At 50.3% G+C, this 19,765-nt stretch overlaps 1 protein-coding gene across 1 annotated transcript in view; it reads right to left on the bottom strand.

Annotated features, from left to right (window-relative positions):
- Positions 1-3,118: 3,118 nt before the first annotated feature.
- Positions 3,119-19,765, bottom strand: part of Angpt4 (angiopoietin 4) — a 38,607-nt gene continuing 21,960 nt past the window's right edge. The window contains exons 4-9 of the mRNA XM_008834391.3: positions 17,678-17,916; positions 15,160-15,275; positions 12,828-12,929; positions 10,040-10,206; positions 4,711-4,841; positions 3,119-3,929 (exon numbers count right to left, since the gene is read on the bottom strand). Coding sequence (XP_008832613.1) covers positions 3,769-3,929; positions 4,711-4,841; positions 10,040-10,206; positions 12,828-12,929; positions 15,160-15,275; positions 17,678-17,916 — 916 coding nt within the window. The 3' untranslated portion in view covers positions 3,119-3,768. The remainder of the gene's footprint in view (positions 3,930-4,710; positions 4,842-10,039; positions 10,207-12,827; positions 12,930-15,159; positions 15,276-17,677; positions 17,917-19,765) is intronic.

Here is a 19,765-nt window from a genome sequence, read left to right as displayed (position 1 = left end):
GGCTCTGGGATGCACACAGTGAACTCATTCAGTGTAGAAACTGCCTTTTCTGGTGGCATGCATTGCTCTCAGGAACAGCATGTTCTGCCTGGCTGGCTCCATCAGGAGCCACCAGGCGCCAGAGGGAAGGACAGGCTGGTCTTAAAGAGGTCTTTCCAGAATGTTCCTTAAGCCCTTGCTGTCGGCAGCAGGAATAGCACTTTAGCACTTTTGTAGTGGGTGGCCAAGATGCCTCCAGAGAGCTCTGGAGGGAGGTAGCTCATGGATTCATGCCGAACTGGGCTGGGGTTGGGGGTGGGGTGGGGTGGGGGAGGGTTATGCACATGGATGAAACCCTTTCTCTGCCTATACCACTAATGCGGAAGGACACTGGTTGGACACAAGAAGAGGTGATAAAGATTTTTGCACGGGAATCTGCAGCTGCAAGAATTTCAGAGCCTGTTCTGGGGAGCTGTGGCCAGGAGGCACAGCCTGGGCCCCAGCACCTCTCTCTCCTCACCATTGCAGGGCTCTTCTAGAAGCTAAGGTAAATCCACACTACTGCCCACAGGGTTGTCAGAATTGACAAGTGCTTCTTGGGACACTGAGGCTCAGAGAGGACCAGGGCTCTACAGAACCAGGACTGAAAACATCTCTGGGCAGGACACAGCTGTGTCCTTGATCATCTGAGGCGACCTGGGACTGAACTGGCTCCTGAGGCAGGACTTGGGGGCAGGGAATCTGGGAGCTGGGCAGAGGTGGGGAGACAGAAGAGGAAGAGAAGGTCTCTCCTCCCTCCTGGCTCCTTGCAAACAGGACTGGGCTTGGTTGGACTGGCCCCACCCTGTGTCCAGACTTGATCACATGACCTGGGCTTGGCCACTCAGAATTCCAGTTCCAGGTTGGTCAGAGAGAATTGTCCTTGACTGGAACCTCTGGGTCAGGGCAGTTCCGATTTGGATGCTGAAACGGGATGTGAACCCAGGCTACTGGACCCTGGCTGAGAATGAAGCCAACCAGGAGTGTGACAAGCCACCATCGGAGTCAGACATCACTTGAGCTAGGTGTGCCTGAAACCTTCCTATGTATGTGAATGAACCCATCATGTTCAGGATGGTGTTTCTGTGTCTTGGTGAGGAGGCAAGAGGGCAGTGTGAATATCTAAGACAGGCATTTGAGGGTGAGCCTAATCACCTGGGCCTTTTAAAACACTGGTTGCTAGAGGGGTGGCCCGCACTGGGGAGAGGTGGCCTTCTCCTTTGACCTTTTAGGGAACTAGCATTTGTATATGTACACCCATGCACACACACACACACACACAGACGTGTGTGTGTGTGTGTGTGTGTGTGTGTGTGTGTGTGTGTCTAGGCCAGAGATCAACCTTGGGTGTCATTCCTTAGGAGCTACCCACCTTGTTTTTTTTTTGAGACAGGGTCTCTCACTAGAACCTAGAACTTGCCCATTTGTCTAAACTGGCCTGGCTAGTGAGCCCCAGGGATCTGCCTATCTCCATCTCCTTAGTGCTGGGATTACAGGGGCATGAAACCATGCTCATTTTTAAAATATGGTTCTGGGAATTAAGCTCAGTTCTTAGGCCCTTTACCAACTGAACATCTCCCCAGCCCAGGAACTAGCATTTCTAGGCACCTGTGTCTTGCCAGGCTATTGGGATACTGGCACTGGTTTCATCCCTCTGCACCACAGCCCAGCTGGGAGGGAGCATTATTGGGTCCATTTCATAGGCAAAACAATGGGAAGCTGTGGGAATCTGAGCCACTGACCTAGGGTCTCAGACCCCTAGGTTTGTATGACCCCAAAACTTGGCTCACACTCTCATACTGCACACAGTAGGTACTAAGTAAAAATTCTGATGGGCAAATGCTGAGTTAAGACAGTTTGAGCTTTCTGTGCAACAGCCTATTCCTAAGTCCTTTCCTATTCTGCTGGAAATGCCACTCCATTGTTGAACCGCAAAGGCAGGTACAATTTCCTAGAGGAAGCTGAGGCTGCTCTGGTTCCTCAGAGCCCATCCCTGTGGGTCTTGCTCACCCAGGAGACCAGAAGAAGATGCTTCCTGGCTGGGCTGGGTGTCAAGGGATAGTGACAGCACTGTGGGGGCCTCATTAGGACTGCAGAGGGGACACAGTGATGGGCTAGGTGGGAGAGCGGTTGTGGCCTCTTTCTGATTATAGCTTCTTACAGATCATGAAGGCCCCAGGGCTCCCAGTTCAGGCAGAGGCCCAGACTTCTCAGATGTTGCAGCCACAGTACCATCTTGGACAAGGCAGGAAGAGGTTCTGTCTTAGAGGCAGGAAGGGTCCCTCACCGCTGCTGTCCTGACAGTTGCTGGACTGAGACAGGGTGGCTGGGGAGCCCTGAGGGTGGCTACATAGAGGTCTGGCTTCTTGGGGGGCAGAAGGAGCCCTAGAGGACTTTAACTCCTAGCATAGAGACTCTGTTCTAGAACCTTCTTCAAGGATGGCATATACCTATTTTCAACCCAAAGTTTCTTCTAGTTGTTCTTAGAGGGCATCTGAGGCTCTCCCTGTGGTCCTTATAGTCAGGAAAAGTATATAGAGCTAGGTATCGGGGGCAGGCCTTAGGACTCCTCTTCATGGTGGGCGAAGTCCAACTTTTCCAAGGGAAGTCACAGCCTTGAGGTGGGACAAATAGGGCTCATAAAAATTATTTGCATGTGTGTTCATGTGTGGGGGCATGTGCATGTGTGTGCACATGCATGTGAAGGCCAGAGGCAAATCCTGGTATCCTCCTCAACTGCTTCTCCACCTTATTTTTAGAGATAGGTGCTCTCGCTGAACCTGGAGATCACTGATTCAGCTAGGCTGGTTGGCCATCGAGCTCCAGAAATCTGCCTGTCTCTGCCTCCCCAGTACTGTGATCACAGGGACACAGTGCCACACCCAGCATTTTATAGGGGTGCTGGGGATTTGGATATGGATGTGCAAACTTGGATGTCAAGCACTTTACCAACTGAGATGATCTCTTCAGCCCTCATTTTCAAATAAGTAAATTTGGAGAAAGCTGCCTCCTCTAGCCCATTCGTAGGTAGCCACAAGGTTTGGGAACATGAAAAGTTCTAACAAATCCAGCAGTTAAGAATGCCTTTCTTTTTATTTAACCTGCTGTTTCTTTCTCACTTGGCCCTAGGTACTTTAGAGAGGAGCCCTAGTTATTACCTATCGGACACACTTTAGGGCATGCTGGGGGTAAAAAGAGCCCTCTTAGACCTCCGGAAGCCCTGAGAGAACAGGTCTGAGTGTTTGTCATTGCAGTTCAGGAGCCAGGGAGCACTGAGGGGAAATACTGGTTAGCACTGGAGGTGGGTACAGCCCCTCAAGACATGGAAAGGAAGTCCACAGGCATCTCACGGCTAGGCAAGTTGGAATTGGAGAAGAAAGGGGGCCAGACTCTGAGCCTCTTTTGGATGAGGGCACACTTCACATGCAGGCTCCTTTCACCTGCTACAATCCCACCAAGAGTCACTCCTCTCCAGGGACTGCCTCAGGTCATGGCAGGGAGTCCCTGCAGGTGGCAGGAAAGAGAAGGGTGTGGGTACCACAGGGGCAGTACCCCACATACCTGATATTTCGCAAAGAGGGGGGCATAGGTAGCAGGTAACTCTTTTGGACTTTGTGGATAAAGTAAGCTGTCTCTGGTGGCCCAGCATGTCAAGGATGAATCCCTGGCACTGGATCTGGCTGGGTCCAGCTTGTGCTGGGGCATCTGGGCTGTGGTCTCCTGCATCATCAGCCTCTGCAGGGCTACATGTCAGGCACCCATTGGCCGCAGCATCATGCGTGTAGCACGTAGTGAGTAGCTGGGACCCTGGAAGTAGTGCCAACGGATGCCATTGAGCTTGCGCCTGTGTTGAAGAGCTGGGTAGTAGATGCCGTTGAGGTTGGAGAGGCCACAGGCGTCAAACCACCACCCTGGTGGAAGAGGAGGGTGCAAGGATTTAGGGGAGGTGGGATATGGCAGTCCTGGATCCTGGAGGATGAGGTTGATGGGCTATTACCTCCATGGGATGGCAGTTCATTGCAAGAGGAGGGCATGGGCAGGGGTGGAGCTAGGGCTTTGGAGGCCCACAGGGCTCTGCTCAAGCCCCTCTGACTTCATGTTATCTCTCTCCCCCTAGTGACCTCAGTGTTTGTGGCTGTCACTCTGTATGTCCTCCATCTGTGTCATTTTGCTTGGGTGGTCTCTGTCTCTCTCATCACAATGTCTCCAGTATGCTGTGCACACTACCACCCATCCCTTGGGCTCTATTCCTCTCCTCACTCCGTTTGCTCCATCCCCTGCACCTCTCTGCCTCTGTTACCCTCCCTCCGCCCTTGTCTCTGTGACTTGGGTCTCTTGTTATTTGTGTTCTTCCCAAGCCATTCCCCACCTTCTGTCTTCTATCCCTGCCAGGAGCACTGTCTGATGCAGAGGTGGGAATGGGGAGTGTGCCCTCTGTGCCTCTGGTTTTCCCAATGCTCTTCCTGCCTGGCCTGGGGAGTTGAGGAATTCTCAGACAAGGGGTGGAACTGATGGCTAGTGTGCATCCTCCAGCTAATCTCTGAGAAAAGCTAGAGGTGCTGTAGGAGATGCAATCCTGCAGGACCCTGAGAACCTGGAGGAGAGAGGTTTGGCAGGTGGCCAGCCAGGTGCACCCACTTTTATACATCATCTGAATGCACCCACCTCCAGACATCATCTGAGCACACTCACCTCCAGACATCATCTGAGCACACTTGCACACGCAGTTATCATTGTCCATATCACGGGTGCTGAACTTGGTGCCCTGTGGAGCCAGACTGTTCTTACGCCCTGCTGAGCCGCTGCTCCCACTCACAGAGAGGCTAGAGGCCGTGGGGAGGTAGAGTGAGAGAGGGGCACAGAATCAGGTTGGAACTGAGTTGGGGGGCTCTCCCAGGGGCTTTGTGTCCTACAAGTTTTCCATGTTGTTTTTGTAGGGAGAGCCCAGCCTGCTGCAGTGCTTGGGCCATTTTCTCTCCTGGCCGTAGTCCTCCCTACCTGCTACCCCCAGGTCACAGCACCTAACTGCTGCTGGACCTGCTTTATCTGGCTGACCCTGGGTCCTTGCAAGTTCTGAATGGGTTTAGTAAAAAATGAAGACAGTGGATAATGGTTTTTGAGTATCAGTTCTGTGCCAGGAATTGTTAAAGAGCCTTCCAAGGGTTAATTCACTATAACTGAAACCTCACAGCACTCTTTACACTTCAGGAAATGGAATTCCAAGAGACAAGGAATCTGATCAGGGTCTCAGAACCAGTAAGGGTCAGAGTCAGAGTCCAGCCTAGTGTGACCTCATAGGAGCAGGGCTATCTTCCCTCTGCCCTGCCAGCTGACCATCCTATGACCTCAGCCCCATCATGGATGCTCTATATCACACATCTTCTCTGACTATACCAGCCCACATGGATCTAGATCCAGGGAACCCCCAGGTAGGGGACAGAGGGCTTCTATTTCTTTGCCAGACTCTGTGTCCCTGTTGAGCATGTCCAAGCCTGTAGGATGATAATGGCCTTGGAGTGTGTGGGGAGGGCAGAGTGCCTGGACTGAAACCCCAGCATGGCTGCTTTTCACCCCTTCAGCCTCAGTGTCTTCATGTGTTCAAATGTAACAAGAGTCTTACTGTGATCTTGCCCACTGTGTGATTTTGTGACATAAGCAGGTGAAGTGTGCTGACGGGGGAGATCATGTGGAGCTCTTGACACATCCAAGGCTGGGCATCCAGCCCTTGGCATTGGTTGGCCTGGCTGAAAGTACTGGGAGCTTGAGCGGGGAAGGCTTGCCTCTACAGCTGAGGTAGGAGTCAGTTTGCAAGTAGTTAAGATGCTTCCACAGAGTGGAATTAAGGAGATGGCAGGGGAAGCCAGGGCACAGTAAGGAAGCCCTGATCTCCATGGAGGACCTAGGAACCAGCCCCACAGGTCCAGGGGAACATGGGTCCCACGCCTCTTATCCATGGGTTCTGTCTGTGGTAAGGCAGGGCATGACCCTCAGGGCCCAGATGGCTGAGATCAGCTATGTGGGCCTAAGTGTGCCCTTTAAAATGTCACTCTAGGCCAGGGGACTAATGTTGCCTAGAGGTCTGCCTGGCTAAGGGACTTCCAACTCATAGGTTGCCCACCTACTCACAGGCTTCTTGCTTCTCCCTATAGCCATTAAAGACTCAGTGATGTCCTCCTCCCCTCTGGGAAGCAGAATTGGAGTCAGTGACCTCTGGGGACCTCTACCTCACAGACCTGGAAACCTCACTTAATTAGGTATGCCTCATTGATTAGGTATGCCTGAAGAAACCCAGATACTTAAATCTCCTGTAGATCTTCAAGCAAGAACGTGAAGTACATCCCAGCTGGGCTCAGAAGGTCCCCATCACTGCATCTGACAAACAAGGGTGTGTCCTGCTCATGTACTCTTGGCTGCTAGCCTATGCATCCCTGCCCCTAGGAAGCCCTGTGGATCTTCTGACTGCAGCGGCTGACCCGGAGATGGGCCCAGGGCCAGCAGCCTTATCCTTTTCCCTCTGCCCCTCCCCAGACAGTTTCAGGCCCTCTTGTGGTTTCCAGGACCCCTGGTCAGTCTCCTAGGCTATTCTTGGCCCTTTATGGCCCTAGCAGCCTTAGTGAGAGTGTCATTCAGGGTTTGGGAATGTGTGACCCTGCTGGATGCCAAATCTGCCTTTAATTTTTTTTTTTTGGTGTGTGCATATTTGTGTGTGTGTGTGTGTGTGGGGGGGTGTGGGTGTGTGTGTGTGTGTGGGTGGGTGAGTGCAAAGTGTGCAGGCACACTTGTGGGTGCATCATGTTTGTGTGCATGTGGAGGCCAGAGGTTAACATTCGGTGTCGTCCTCAATTGCTTGTGTGTGTGTGTGTGTGTGTGTGTGTGTGTGTGTGTGTGTCTGCAGGTACATATAGAGGCCAATCTCAGATGTCATTCCTCAGGCCTTCTTTATTTTTTTGAGACTGGGTCTCTCACTGGCCTGGAACTTGCCTAATAGGCTAGGCTAGGTGACTTGGTAAGCCTCCTGACTCTACTCTCCTAGCACTAGGATTGCAAGCACATGTTCCTGTGCCCACTTTTTAAATATGGAAACTTGTGCTCTTGAGGTAAGCACTTTACTGACTGAGCTATCTCCCAAGACCTTCTCTGTCATTTTTTAAAACATCCTGCTGTCTAGGATGTCTTCTCAGGAGACCTTTCTGATCACCAAGCATCTCCAAGCCTTGTACATTGACCCCCACCCCACTCCCAAGAAGCTGCTGCCTCCCCAAGGATGCAGGTTGCCTGTGAACATGTCTCCCCTCCACCACCACTAATCTGGGCTGTGAACAGCTTTGAGGGGGTAGATCCAGGTCAGTCTTTTCTAAGTGACTAGTGCAAGGTGTGCCTGATATGGGACAAGTTTCAATATCCTGTCATTTAGGGCTCTGAAGAAGGTCAGGGAAATGTGGCTCTTTGAGGCATGATAGTCAGAGCTGGGGTCAGGAAGTTCTAGATGGTTCAGAGACAAAGCCAGAGGGTGTGCATCCAGTTCACACCTGGGACCATGCCAAGGGCTGCACACTGAGCACACAGGCAGACATTTGTGTGATGGGCACAAACAGAGAGCTGATGTTAGACAGATACAGGAATGTTACAGTTGTCTTTGAATCTATCCTTTATACATCTCCAAAATTTATCCAATATTCACTATATGCTAGTGGCCTTACCACAGATTCTCATTCAAAATAGTTTATTTTTATTTTATGTGTATGAATGTATTGCCTGCATGTGTGTAAGTGTTCCTGTGTCGTACAATGCCCGCAGAGGTCAGAAGAGGGTTTCAGATCCCCTGGAACTGGAGTTATAGATGGTTGTTAGCTGTCATGTGGGTGCTGGGAATTGAACACGGGTCTTCTGCAAGAGTAGCAAGTGCTTTTAACCACTGAATCATCTCTCCAGCCCCAGATTATCTCATTTTTTAATGTAGACACTACATTTTACAGTGGGGAAACTGATGTACAAAGACATTAAATTTTAAAAAATTGATTTATTTTTATTTTATGTGTATGAGTGTTATACCTGCATGAGTGTAAGTGCACCTGTGTTATACAGTGCCCATGGAGGACAGAAGAAGGCATTGGATCCCCTGGAACTGGTGTTATGAAAGGTTGTTAGCCACCATGTGGGTCCTGGGTCGAACCTGGGTCTTCTGCAAGAACTGTGCTCTTAACTGCTGAGCCATCTCTCTAGCCTTAAGTAACATTAAATTTTTTATTTGTTATTTTTATTTTACATGTATGCATGTATTGTCTACATGTAGGTAAGTGCCCATGTTGTACAATGCCCAAGGAGGACAGAAGAGGCTGTTGGATCCCTTGGAACTGGAGTGTCAGACAGTTGTTAGCTGCCATGTGGATGCTGGGATTTGAACCTGGGTCTTCTGCAAGAACAGCAGGTGTTCTTAACTGCTGAGCCATCTCTCTAGCCCTGCTTAAGTAACATTTTTAAGGCCACAAAACTAATCAGCATTTAAGTACCTGCTCACTTCTCCAGGTATTTTCTCTATAGGAATGGGGGGGAGCTTTGTTTGCTCAGATGCACTCACCATGTTCCAAGAACTGGGGAGGGAGTAGCAGAGAGTAAGGCTTTGGCTCTTACAGAGCAGGCCAGTGTGTGCAAGGGCAGCCATACGGATAGATATTATAACAGCACTTACTGAACATTTCCTGTATGCCAGGCACTGTGATGATGCTTTTGGTGAAGCCCCACATTGGAGCCTGCACTCTCTGAGCAAGGAGGGGATGTCCAGGACCCCCACTCAGCAGAGGGTAGAGGGATTTGCTCAATACCACACAGTAAAGAATGCAAGTGGGACATAGTTTTTCCCTTGGGGGATCACTGGAGTCAGTTGGCACCAGCAGGCGGTGGTAGGTGTTCCCTAGTCAGCTTTGAAGATCTGGAGCTCCTGGTTCAGCCCTGCATAGCTCAGACTCAGGGATGCTCCCAGCAGCTCTGCCTCTTGCATGTCAAGGATTGGAGTGGTTCCTGCAAGGAGGGATGGCAGGCCCACCCAGCTGGAGGAAGCAGGGACATTAAGAGAGAGGTGTGGGGAAATGCCATGGAGAGGTCCCTAGAATGCAGGAGGACAGAGAGTCATTTGGAGAGTCCTTGAGAGAAGTGACCTCTCCCTCAGCCTGCTGGAGCATGTGCAGCTGTGGCGGGGCCAGATGCTAGGTGGGGTGCTTGCAGCAGTGTGGGTGAGCCCATGAGCCCATGCTGGCCTGGTTCAAAGATAGCCAAGACCCAGACTTATTTTGAAGATGAGTGAATGTCTTAAAAGAAGGGACATCGTGGAATGGAAATACAGTGAGTTTTGGGCAACAGGAAGATCAGAATTCAAACCCAGGATCCACCTAGCTTACCATTTTAGACATTGGACTTAAGCTCATTACCTCAGTTTCCCTATCACTAAGGCAGGTGCTGTAATTCTGCCTCTAAGGGTTGAGGGGAGGATTAAACAGTGCCTGGAACACAGATGCCAGGAAATGCTTGCTTCTTTTCCTAAACACACCATTAATTAGGCAGAGGAAGAGGTGGGAAACCCTGATGATTTGGCTATAGTTTCATGTCCAAGGCTGCTGAAGAGCACAGAGAATGCTGACCTTCATGTGCCCAAGTTCACACTGAGCTTCAGGAGTGCTGGAAAGGGTCTAGGTCCCATCTCTCAGCCTGGGGACCTCTCAACCCAGGACATAGTCAGACTGAAACATCAACCCCCTCCTCTCTCCTCTCTATAAATGGGCTTAACTGACCTTGGAAGGCCCCTTCCTGCTCCAGGGATGGTGGCGTCAGTGACAGTCTCTTCACCCCACCCAGTGGCTGAGATGTGCTGAGTGCTAAGCAGCCGCCTCTGGATCCCGTGACGTGCGCCCAAATAGGGGCCAGATGGTAGGAACAGGAGACGCCCAGGGAATGACCCCTGGTGCAGACTGTGCAGCCATTTGCCCAGGGACCCCAGCCCACCCACAGGCCTGGGCCATGAGCCCACCTGAACTGTTGCCCCTCGCTGCCCAGCTGGAAGTGCTCATACTGGGCATAGGTCTGATGGCCTTCCCAGTCTTGCAGCTCCACACGCAGTGAGTAGGCCATTCTGCTGGTTAGCTGGTGCACCACCTCATTGCCCAGCCAGTGCTCCCCAGCCGGGTCACCAAAGCCCTATGGGGAGGAGAGAAAAGGGTGACCACAAGCCGAGGAGGGAGGTGACATCCGTGGCTGAGGAGATGGGCCAGACCTGGCTCCATGGCCACTTATGAACAAAGTCAGTGAGCCTAAGTTCATAAGAACAGTATGTGCAGGCCTGGGGTGGGAACCTCAATCCAGAGGGGGTAAAAAAAAAACAGGGTTTTTAAATGTAAAAGTCCATTAAAAATCATTGAAATCACATTCCTCTGAAGTCAGGAATAGGCAAGACTCACCTGTGGTGACAGAAATTGGAGTAGCTGAGGGAATGGTTGAATGAGTAAGGGATTGCTGTGCAAGAACAAGGACCAGAGTTTGAATGCCCAACACCCATACAAAAAGCTGGGCATGGCTTCGTGAGCACCTACCTAGCTCTAAGTTCAATGAGAGACCCTGTTTCAGGGGAATAGAGGGCTAGAGCAGGACACCTGACACCCTCCTCTGGCCTCCTAGCATGCATAGGAGCATGAACCCTCACATGTGTATCTATACCACATACATGGGTACACGCACACACACACATGCATGCACGCACATCCCTTCCATAATAAAATTTATTTATTTTTATTTTATGTGTATGCGTATATTGCCTGCATGAAGGTAAGTGCACCTGTGTTGTGCAATGCCCGAGGAGGATAGAAAACACTGTCAGATCCCTTGGAACTAGAGTTACAGACAGTTGTTAACGGCCATGTGGGTGCTGGGATTTGAACCCGGGTCCTCTGCAAGAACAACCAGTGTTCTTAACCACTGAGCCATCTCTCCAGCCCCATCCATAATAAAATTTTAAAAATAATGACTATTTTTGGGTACAGAGAGGGGACACTGGAGTCTTGTGGGGTGCCAGGAGGCTATGAATGGGGGTCACACGGACGAGCATGTGTGACAGTTCACTGAGCTTTCTACTTCACAGTCGTGCACTCAGCTACCTGAACACGAAGCCCGAAGAGAAATGAAACAAATCAGCTGCAGCTGCTTGGCAAAAACAGTTGAGACATTTTTCCCAGGGACAAGATAGTGGCCGAAAAGTTTAGTGATGTAGAAATGTAAAGCTAAGAGTACTCAGAGTGTCTCTGGGACCCAAGTCTCAGGGTGGCAGGAAACGTACACCCCGGCAGAGCAATCATTCAGGACCAAGGACAGGGACACGTAGCAGCCCGTGTATCCCCTCAGCCCACCTTGCCTTTGATCAGCCAGAGGCTTAGTACCAACCACTCTAAGTATCCAGCAAACAGCTAACCGACACAGATCAGAAGATTGTTCTGTTTCTTATATTTTATTATTTATATAATAATATTTTAATTTTTATTTTATGTGTATGTGTGTATTGCCTGCATGTGTGTAAGTACCCCAGTGTTGTGCAGTGCCCTTGGAAGTCAGAAGAGGGCTCTGGATCCCCTTGGAAATGGAATTATAAACAGTTGTTAGCCACCATGTGGGTGCTGGGAATCAAACCCAGGTCCTTTGCAAGAGCAGTCTGTGCTCTTAACTGCTAAGCCATCTCTCCAGCCCCAAGATTGCTCTATTTTCTGTGTATATTTTTTTCTCTAGATATATTTTTTGCTTTTGAAAACTTTAAGTTCTTTTAAGTTGGCTTGCCCCAAATCCTTTACTCAAAATGTAACTTAAAAAAACATTAGAAGACAGCCAGGCTCTATTTGCCATTCCATAAATGCACATGGTCTTTAAGCTAGAACTTCTACTTCAAAGAATTTGTCTTAAACCAGGTGTGGTGGTACAGGCCTGAGATCCCAGCACTCAGAAGGTGGAGGCAGGAGGACCAGAAGTTCAAGGTCATCCTCTGCTACAAAGAAATCTCAAGGCCAACTTGTGATATATGAGGTCCCATAACAGGAGAAGGAGAAAGAGGAGGTGAGGGAAGAAAAGAAAAACAAGATGACTTTGTCTTGCAAATGTGGTCACAGTTGTATATACAGACAAGGAAAAGACAAGTTCATTTCAGTCATGCGGTAGTAGTTTTTTCTGTTCGATCCTTTCCATTCCTTTGTGTATATGCATGTGTATGTGTTTGTGTGGGTGCACATTTGCATGTATGTACATGTGTATACACGCATGAAGATGGAGGCCAGAGGTCAACCTCAGGTGTCATCCCTCGGGAGCTGTGCACCTTTTGAGATAGGATATCTCATTGGCCTGGAGCTTGATGATTCAGCAAGGCTGGCTGGCCAAGGGATCTATCTGTCTTTGCCTCTCCAGCTCTGGAATTAGAGGTGTATGCCACCTTGCCTGAATTTTTTTATATGACTTCTTGGGATCAAACTTGGGTCCTCATGATTGCACAGCAAACACTATTGACTGAGTTATTGCCCCAGGTCCTCTTTTGCATTCTTTAAAAACATTAGCAGTGTGCATATGTTACCTTTCCAAATTCTAAAATGAAAATAAATTTTTATTCTTAGGACATATGTCAGAAATGTCATCACCTCCCCCCTCAATAAAAAGGGCTCAATTTGAGGTTGGGGTCCAGGGAAGCAATGAGTCCAGGCAGTTGGCTTTTTTCTCTGGGGACGGGGGAGGGCACACCACTACATCTCTCACAGGCTCTGGAATGGGAGCCCCTAAGGTCAGATTCTTACCTCTTTGTATCCCTTCCAGGTCTGCTGGAAATTTGCATGGCCATCCTCCCGGCGCTGGATGAGGGTCCAGCCACCTCCATTAGTCTCCATGTCACAGAATACCTGTGGGGAGGGGCACAGCCGTAAGTTCTTGGAGGTGCCAGAAAAAAACTCTGGGCCAGCTTCAATGTGACTTGGCTAACACCCTGCCTTCCCCCCAAAACAGTGAACCTGGCAATCAAAGGGCATTGGGCATCAGAAAACCCCAGACTCGCTCTCCACCCACTGTCTTATCCAAGGAGGCAGGCCTTCTCCTCACAGCCTTCTCCTCATGTCCATACTTAACCTGGCATTACTGTGAGAATGAAATGAGACAAATCACAGAAAACAATTCAGAACAGAGCCTGGCACACACGGGGAAATTTTCATTTTTTATGACAGTAGTGCAGCAAGGGTTAAAGTTTATATCAGACACCTGACATAGACAGCCCCAGGGAGGAAGGACTTCTTTCCTTCATGGTTTCAGAGTGGTCAGTCCCCTACACTGGGGCAGAGCTTTATGGTGGTGGGAGTGTGTCGTAGGGGAGGTCCTTCACTTCACAGCAGACAGGAAGCAGAGTAAGGAAGAAGGGATGGGGATCAGGGTATGGCCTTCAAAGACATGGTCCCACTGATCCACTTCCTTCAACTAGGCCACCTTTTACACATTCCAGAACCTTCCAGAACAGCACCATCCACCAGGAGCCAAGTATTCACATTCAACCTGTAGCAGGCAGAAGGCATTTAGATACAGTGTGGACTGAGGAAGTGCTGTTCCTATGAGCAGACAGTGGACAAATATGTTCTAAGCATCTACTACATGCCAAGCTCTGTTGAGGCATGGGATGGGGTCTGGTAGAAATAAAACAAAAAGAATTGTCAAGGAGTGTATCATCTATTACAGCTATCTTTCAGCACAGCTTTTGTTCACACATGTTGGTTCAGTACATCTTCAATATATAGTGAACACAGATATGTGGTCTGGCCCTGCACTAGGTGAGTTGCTAGCAAATCAGTGGCTGATAAATCATCCCTTAGGGCTGGCTGGCTTTGGAAGAGGTTTAAGCAGGCTGACTATTGAGTGGGAATATTTGGATGGCTATAAGGAGGCAGTCATGGGCACCCTGGAAGGCTTCCCAGAGGAGGTGGCTTTGGAAAAGGATATCAGATGATGATGCACCTGCCACGTAGAGATGGGTGGAATGGCATTTTCAGAGGATGTCCAGGAGGGGTAGGGCTCAGCAGTGGGAAAGGCCCACCAGGGAGGAAAGACAGGACACCTATTGTGGTGGTAGCAGAGGGTGCAGAGAAGGAAATGGAAGCTGAAGAGGGAAAGAATGGGCAGCCAAGTGAGGCCAAAGCTTGGATCAGGTTCAGTTTTCTTGTCTCTCAGGCCAGCTCCTGCCTCTCCATCATTGGCCCCAAATTCCAGCAATTCACATTTTCCTGGACTGTACCACAGCTCAACGCATCAATTTCATGAGGCCTATTTACTTTAAAAACACTGTTGTTTCCATACTTGCATACATAGATAGAATGCATTTTCAAAGGACATCTTATCAGTATAAACAGAAAGCCAGCAACACTTGCCTTTATCCAGAGCAAAAATCAGTATACTGAAAAAAATGTGTCAGGAAGTACTAGCTAGACACTTACTGTCAACACAGGGTCCTGGTCTTGATCTCTTTATGCTGAAAGGGGAGTTTGGTTGGTGTAAGGGAATCACAGAAGGCAACCTGGGGTCACACAGGGCTGCTTTTCCTGACGTGCAGAAAGGCAGAATAGAAACTACCAGGGCTCTGCTGGATACCTGTCCCCTCTGGACCTGCCCTAAACATCCTGACACCCGCACTTCCCCTGACCCCCCCCATCACACTGCGATTGTCAAGTTTAGGGCTGTGGAGCCATTCATGGGATGTTCACACCTCCATCAGCCCATCACCAACTTCCTATGGGAGCAGAGGTCCAACTCCTGCTTCCACTAGGCTAATGTAAACTGAATAACCTACTGGGCTAAGTGCCTGGAGCTATCTGTGACATGAGCAGGTGCCATCTTTACCGACATAGAATGATTTCCTGTTACTCTGATAGACACTTCTAGAGAAAAATGCCAGCAAAAGACATACTTCCGGCTTTGGGAACTTAAGTTTTACTCCTTCCTCTCATCCTTGCCTGGTCGCGGCTCCTGGAAGCAAGGGTTCCCCCTTCACTGAGATCTCAGATGTTGGACAAACCCTAGTGCTGATGGGGGTGTCTGTTAGGGAAGTCCTAGGCTCAGTACCCTCTCATTGCCCCCATCCAGGAGCCCCCTAACCTTGCGGGGTTCTGTCATATTGCCCACGTGGATGGTATAGACGCCGCTGATGTTGGCTCCAGAGCGTTGGATCTCTGCACAGTCCTGGAACAACTGCTCAGGTGCCCTTAAGGAGGCTGCAATAGGAAGCAAATGTCAACTGGAAGCCCAGGCATGGCAGTGGCTGAGGCAGGAGGATCTTGAGTTTGAGACTAACCTGGACTATAAGACCCTGTTTCAAAAGGTAGAAAGGAGGAAGAAGGAAGGGGAGGAAGGGAAGGAGATACAGGGGAATAGAAGGAAGGACAGAGAGACATCTGCTAGAGTTTAGTAAGGAATCAGGCAGGTATCTAGGAGGTGTGGGTATAGGGAGATGAACCTCATCTGGGGAGGGTCCCTTAGAGGAGTGGGCCCTGAACAGTATGCATGGGTTTTCCATGTCATGGGGCATCTGGGCAGAGGAGCAGCATGTGCAAATGCTCCTAGATGGGATCTGTTTTGGTGTGTAGGTCACAGAGCATGCGAAGGGCCCACCTTGAGAGCTCTGGCTATGTGAGCACCAGACTGGCACAGAGAAGGTGAAGAAGGAAGTGGGTAGAGATGGAGCCTGGGTTTCTGCAGGGCCAATGGTCTTGAATGGTACCAGAGGAGCCCCAAATGAAGAAGAGGGCTCTACCAGGGTGTAGCAGGCTGGAATGGAGGAAGCCCAAAGCAGGCAGGCCATAGCCAGGTTGCCAGACTGTGGTACATGGAGAGGACACCTGCCCTATGATGAGGCACTTCTCATGTCCCAGAGCAGGAAACAGGCCCCAGGATGAAGCTACTGGCTCAAGATCCCCCAGATAGGGGGCAGAGCTTTCAGTTCCTGGAGTGTGTGTGGATGGGGGCCAGGGCTCCATCATGGTCCATGGAGCAGCTGGATCTTCTGCAGCTCTGGGCAGAGGCCTCCTCATTCTGCCCTTCCTGGGAGCTGACCACTGGCTCTCAAGGACCTGCATTTCTTCCCTCTGCACTGTGTTCCTGAGACCAGGATGGTACTAATTAAATGACTGAAATCCAGCACGGCCTCCTAGGCTTGCAGAGATTTAAGATCCTCTCTCTATAGCTCATTTAGTAGATTCAGGCTGTGATTCCTCCAGAACCCAGGTGCTCTGAGAGGCAGACACCCAAGAGAAAGGCTAAATTTACAAGAGGACAGGTGTCTGGACAGTGAGTGCCCAAGGTAAGGTACCTGACATGACCTCAGGGTCAGACATTCAGCCACAGTGGGAGACTGGGGAGTTGCCAGCCTGTGAGGAGAGGTGCTAGCCTAGGCCCTGTCCTCGGGCTGAGCCTCAAGAAACCCACACATGGAACTCATTCAGGTCGCCTCGCTGCCAGGGCTGCGTACAAGCCCATAATGGCTTCTGGTCACTCTACATCTTGCAATTTGGAAGGCATCTACCTCCCCTTCTTGTGGCTTCTCTGGCCTGATGGACTTAGGGTAGGACCACAGTGGGATCCTCTCTCCAAATCCCTATGAGCCTTGCTTAAAGCTGGGTCCCTTATAGGCAGCTTGGCCTCTCCCATGAAGGTTGTACTATGGCAGGAACCCCATTGGTCTCTCTCTCTCTCTCTCTCTCTCTCTCCCTCCCTCCCTCCCTCCCTCCCCCAGCAGGTCTCCACTCCTAGCTACAGTCTGTACTTTCTAAAAGAAGCCTGTTCAACTTAACCTGTGCCCTCTCCTGGCCTCAGGCTGAAGTGCCCTCTCCCTGGCACAGCTCCTTCCATCTTCTGAGTGGCAGAAGCTGCAGGTAGACAGCTAACAGAGCACTGACACATAGGTCCTCATGGAAGAGGCATTTCCTTCTCCTTTCAGATGAGACCAACTGAGGGCTGAACATTTTTGCAGGAGACAAGGCTATGAAATGCGTTGCTCCGACCCTGCCACCTAGCCCCTGCCTGGCACACAGTGGGTGCTCAATAAGTGCTTGCTGACTGAGTGACTGCAGCAGGAACCAGGAGTGACAGAGAAAGCTGGGGACCAAGCTAAGCATTGTTCTCTTTATGGCAGGCTGGGGATGCCACATCTTTTCCCACTTCCACCAGCCCTTGGAGATCCTAGGAGTGGGGGCTTTAGGGGGAGAAGCTTTTGGGGTACATTGTATTCAATCTATCCATCCTATGGAGAAATTGAGACCCAGGAAAGAGTAGAGCAAGCCAAGCAAGAGGAACTGGATGGTGAACCCTGGGGCCCAGATTTTTCAATGTAGCCTGCTGTTGTCTGTGTTATTATCACCTCTGCTGAACTAAAGGCCAGGAGTGGGATGGGGGCATAACTAAGGTCTCCCAGAAGACAAGGGCAGAGTCTGGTTGGCTTCTCTTAAAGGCTTCTGTGACTAATACAATCACTGTTCTTTGCATTTCTTTTCTGCGGAAGGTAAGGGAGAGCAGGTCCTTTCCCATGATGGGTTCCTGCCCCACAGTGGATGGGGAGGCTACACAGGGTCTCCTTTCCCTTTCCCACCCTTCTCCCTGGCCCACACATACTCCCACTCACTGGGGCGCTGGTCCTGGGCCACAATGCGCACCAGGCGCTGTACAAACTCTACCAGCTGCTGCTGCTGCTGCTGTAGGAAGCTGGAGTTGCTGTTGACCGCACGTAGGCTGCGCTCCAGGCCAGCCAGCGCTCCACTCTGGTGGCCTAGGAGGCTGCGAAGCTGCTCCCTCTGCTCCTGGAGGCTGGCCAGCTCTGCCTGCTGCTGTGCTTCCAAAGCCTGCAGCCTTGTCTCCAGTGCACTGCCAGGTGGGACACACAGGGTGAGCCTAAGGTCTTCACCCCTAGCATTCACCCCTCTAAGATTTCCTGGGGTCCAAAGGTGACTCAAGCATACACACTTCTTGCAGAGGCTCATGGAAGCTGAGTGTAAGGCACAAGGTCACACAGCCTGGTAGTCTGTGCCCACTGTAGCTCAGATCAAGGAGAGACTCTGGAGTCACATGGATAGGGACCAGTAAGGGAATGAGATCCAGATGGAGGGATCTAGCAACAAGCAGATAGCCATAAGCAAAGCTCAAAGGTGGTGTCTTTTTTTTTAAAAAAATATTTTATTATTTTTATTTTATGTGTACAAGTGTATTGCCTGCATGTATGTGAGTGCACCTGTGTCATGCAATGCTGCGGAGGTCAGAAGAAGGCTTCAGATTCCCCTGGAACTGGAGTTAAGGACGGTTCGTAGCCGCCATGTGGGTGCTGGGAATCAAACCCGGGTCCTCTGCAAGAGCAGTCAGTGTTCTTAACCACCGAGCCAACTCTCCAGCCCCAGAGGTGGTGTCTTTTGACCCTGAGGTCCCCACTAAGGAGAGAATCTACAGGGGGCACAGACAACTTTGCCCTGGGGACATAATGTTGCTTATATGTAAGAAAAGGGAGACAACCTAAATGCCCAACTGTCAAGACTGGTGGGTCTGTTCTGACCTGGCGTCCCCAGAAATGTGCTGTAGCCATAAAGAGGGAGGAGGGGGAGGCATTGGCAAAGAGTCAGAAAGCTGCCCATAAGGTAGAGTCCAACCTGGCAGAGCAGAGTCCCTGGAGGAACCTCAAGGATGGGAGACAAAACGTGAGAGAAAGTGGGAAGGAATGTAAAGCTGTGCAGAGGTGCTGGGGACAGATGGGGCAGGGGTGGAAGGATGCTAAGGGCCCAGTGTGGGTGATCGGAAAGAGCAGGGAAGAATGGCCTGGCTGGGCTGGGATTCTGTAGAACAGGGCAGATGTAACCGGCTTGCACTGCTAATATTTATTTATTCATTCCCTTGTAATACAAGGGTACCGGGAACATGCTAGACAAGTGTTCTACCACATGCAGGTCTGTTGTATAATAAGCCAAGGTATATTCTGGTAGAAAAAGCAAGATTTTCACTCAGTCCGCCCCTTTAGTTATTTTTCTCCTCAGATCTCCTGTATGTGGGAGATGAGATATGGAAATGTTGGTCATCGTGTTGCTGGGTAGATTAGCAAAGGTCTGGAAACAACCTTGCTGTCTGTCGATTGGAGACTGGGAAATAGACACTAGGGAAGTCTGGGAAGTTAGAGAAAAGTCTAAGCAGTACATCACTCAGTTGCAGAATGACAGGGATGTAGCTCAGTTGGAGAGTTCTGGGCTAGCATGCAGGAGGCCTTGGGTTCAATCCCCAGCTCCGCATAAACTGAGGTGTTGGTGCTCAGGCCCATAATCCCAGCACTTCTTCAGAGGTGGAAGCAAGGGCATCAGGAAGTCTGAGGTCATCCTCCACCTTAGCTGGTTCCTGACTAACCAGAGCTATGTGAGGCCCTGTCTCTCTTACACACAAGAACTCACAGCAGCTGTGGTTTCCTGCACAAGATCAAGTCAGTTAAATTCTGGCACTAGAAAGATAGCTCAGGGGTTAAAAGATTGGTCTGCTTCTTCAGAGGTGGAAGCAAGGGCATCAGGAAGTCTGAGGTCATCCTCCACCTTAGCTGGTTCCTGACTAACCAGAGCTATGTGAGGCCCTGTCTCTCTTACACACAAGAACTCACAGCAGCTGTGGTTTCCTGCACAAGATCAAGTCAGTTAAATTCTGGCACTAGAAAGATAGCTCAGGGGTTAAAAGATTGGTCTGCTTTTTT

This window comes from Nannospalax galili, unplaced genomic scaffold (assembly GCF_000622305.1).
Source record: "Nannospalax galili isolate Female #2095 unplaced genomic scaffold, S.galili_v1.0 scaffold811, whole genome shotgun sequence".
In the NCBI taxonomy this organism is placed as follows: Eukaryota; Metazoa; Chordata; class Mammalia; order Rodentia; family Spalacidae; genus Nannospalax; species Nannospalax galili.
Note: the sequence above shows the minus strand (reverse complement) of the source record. Positions and strands in the feature narration are given on the sequence as shown.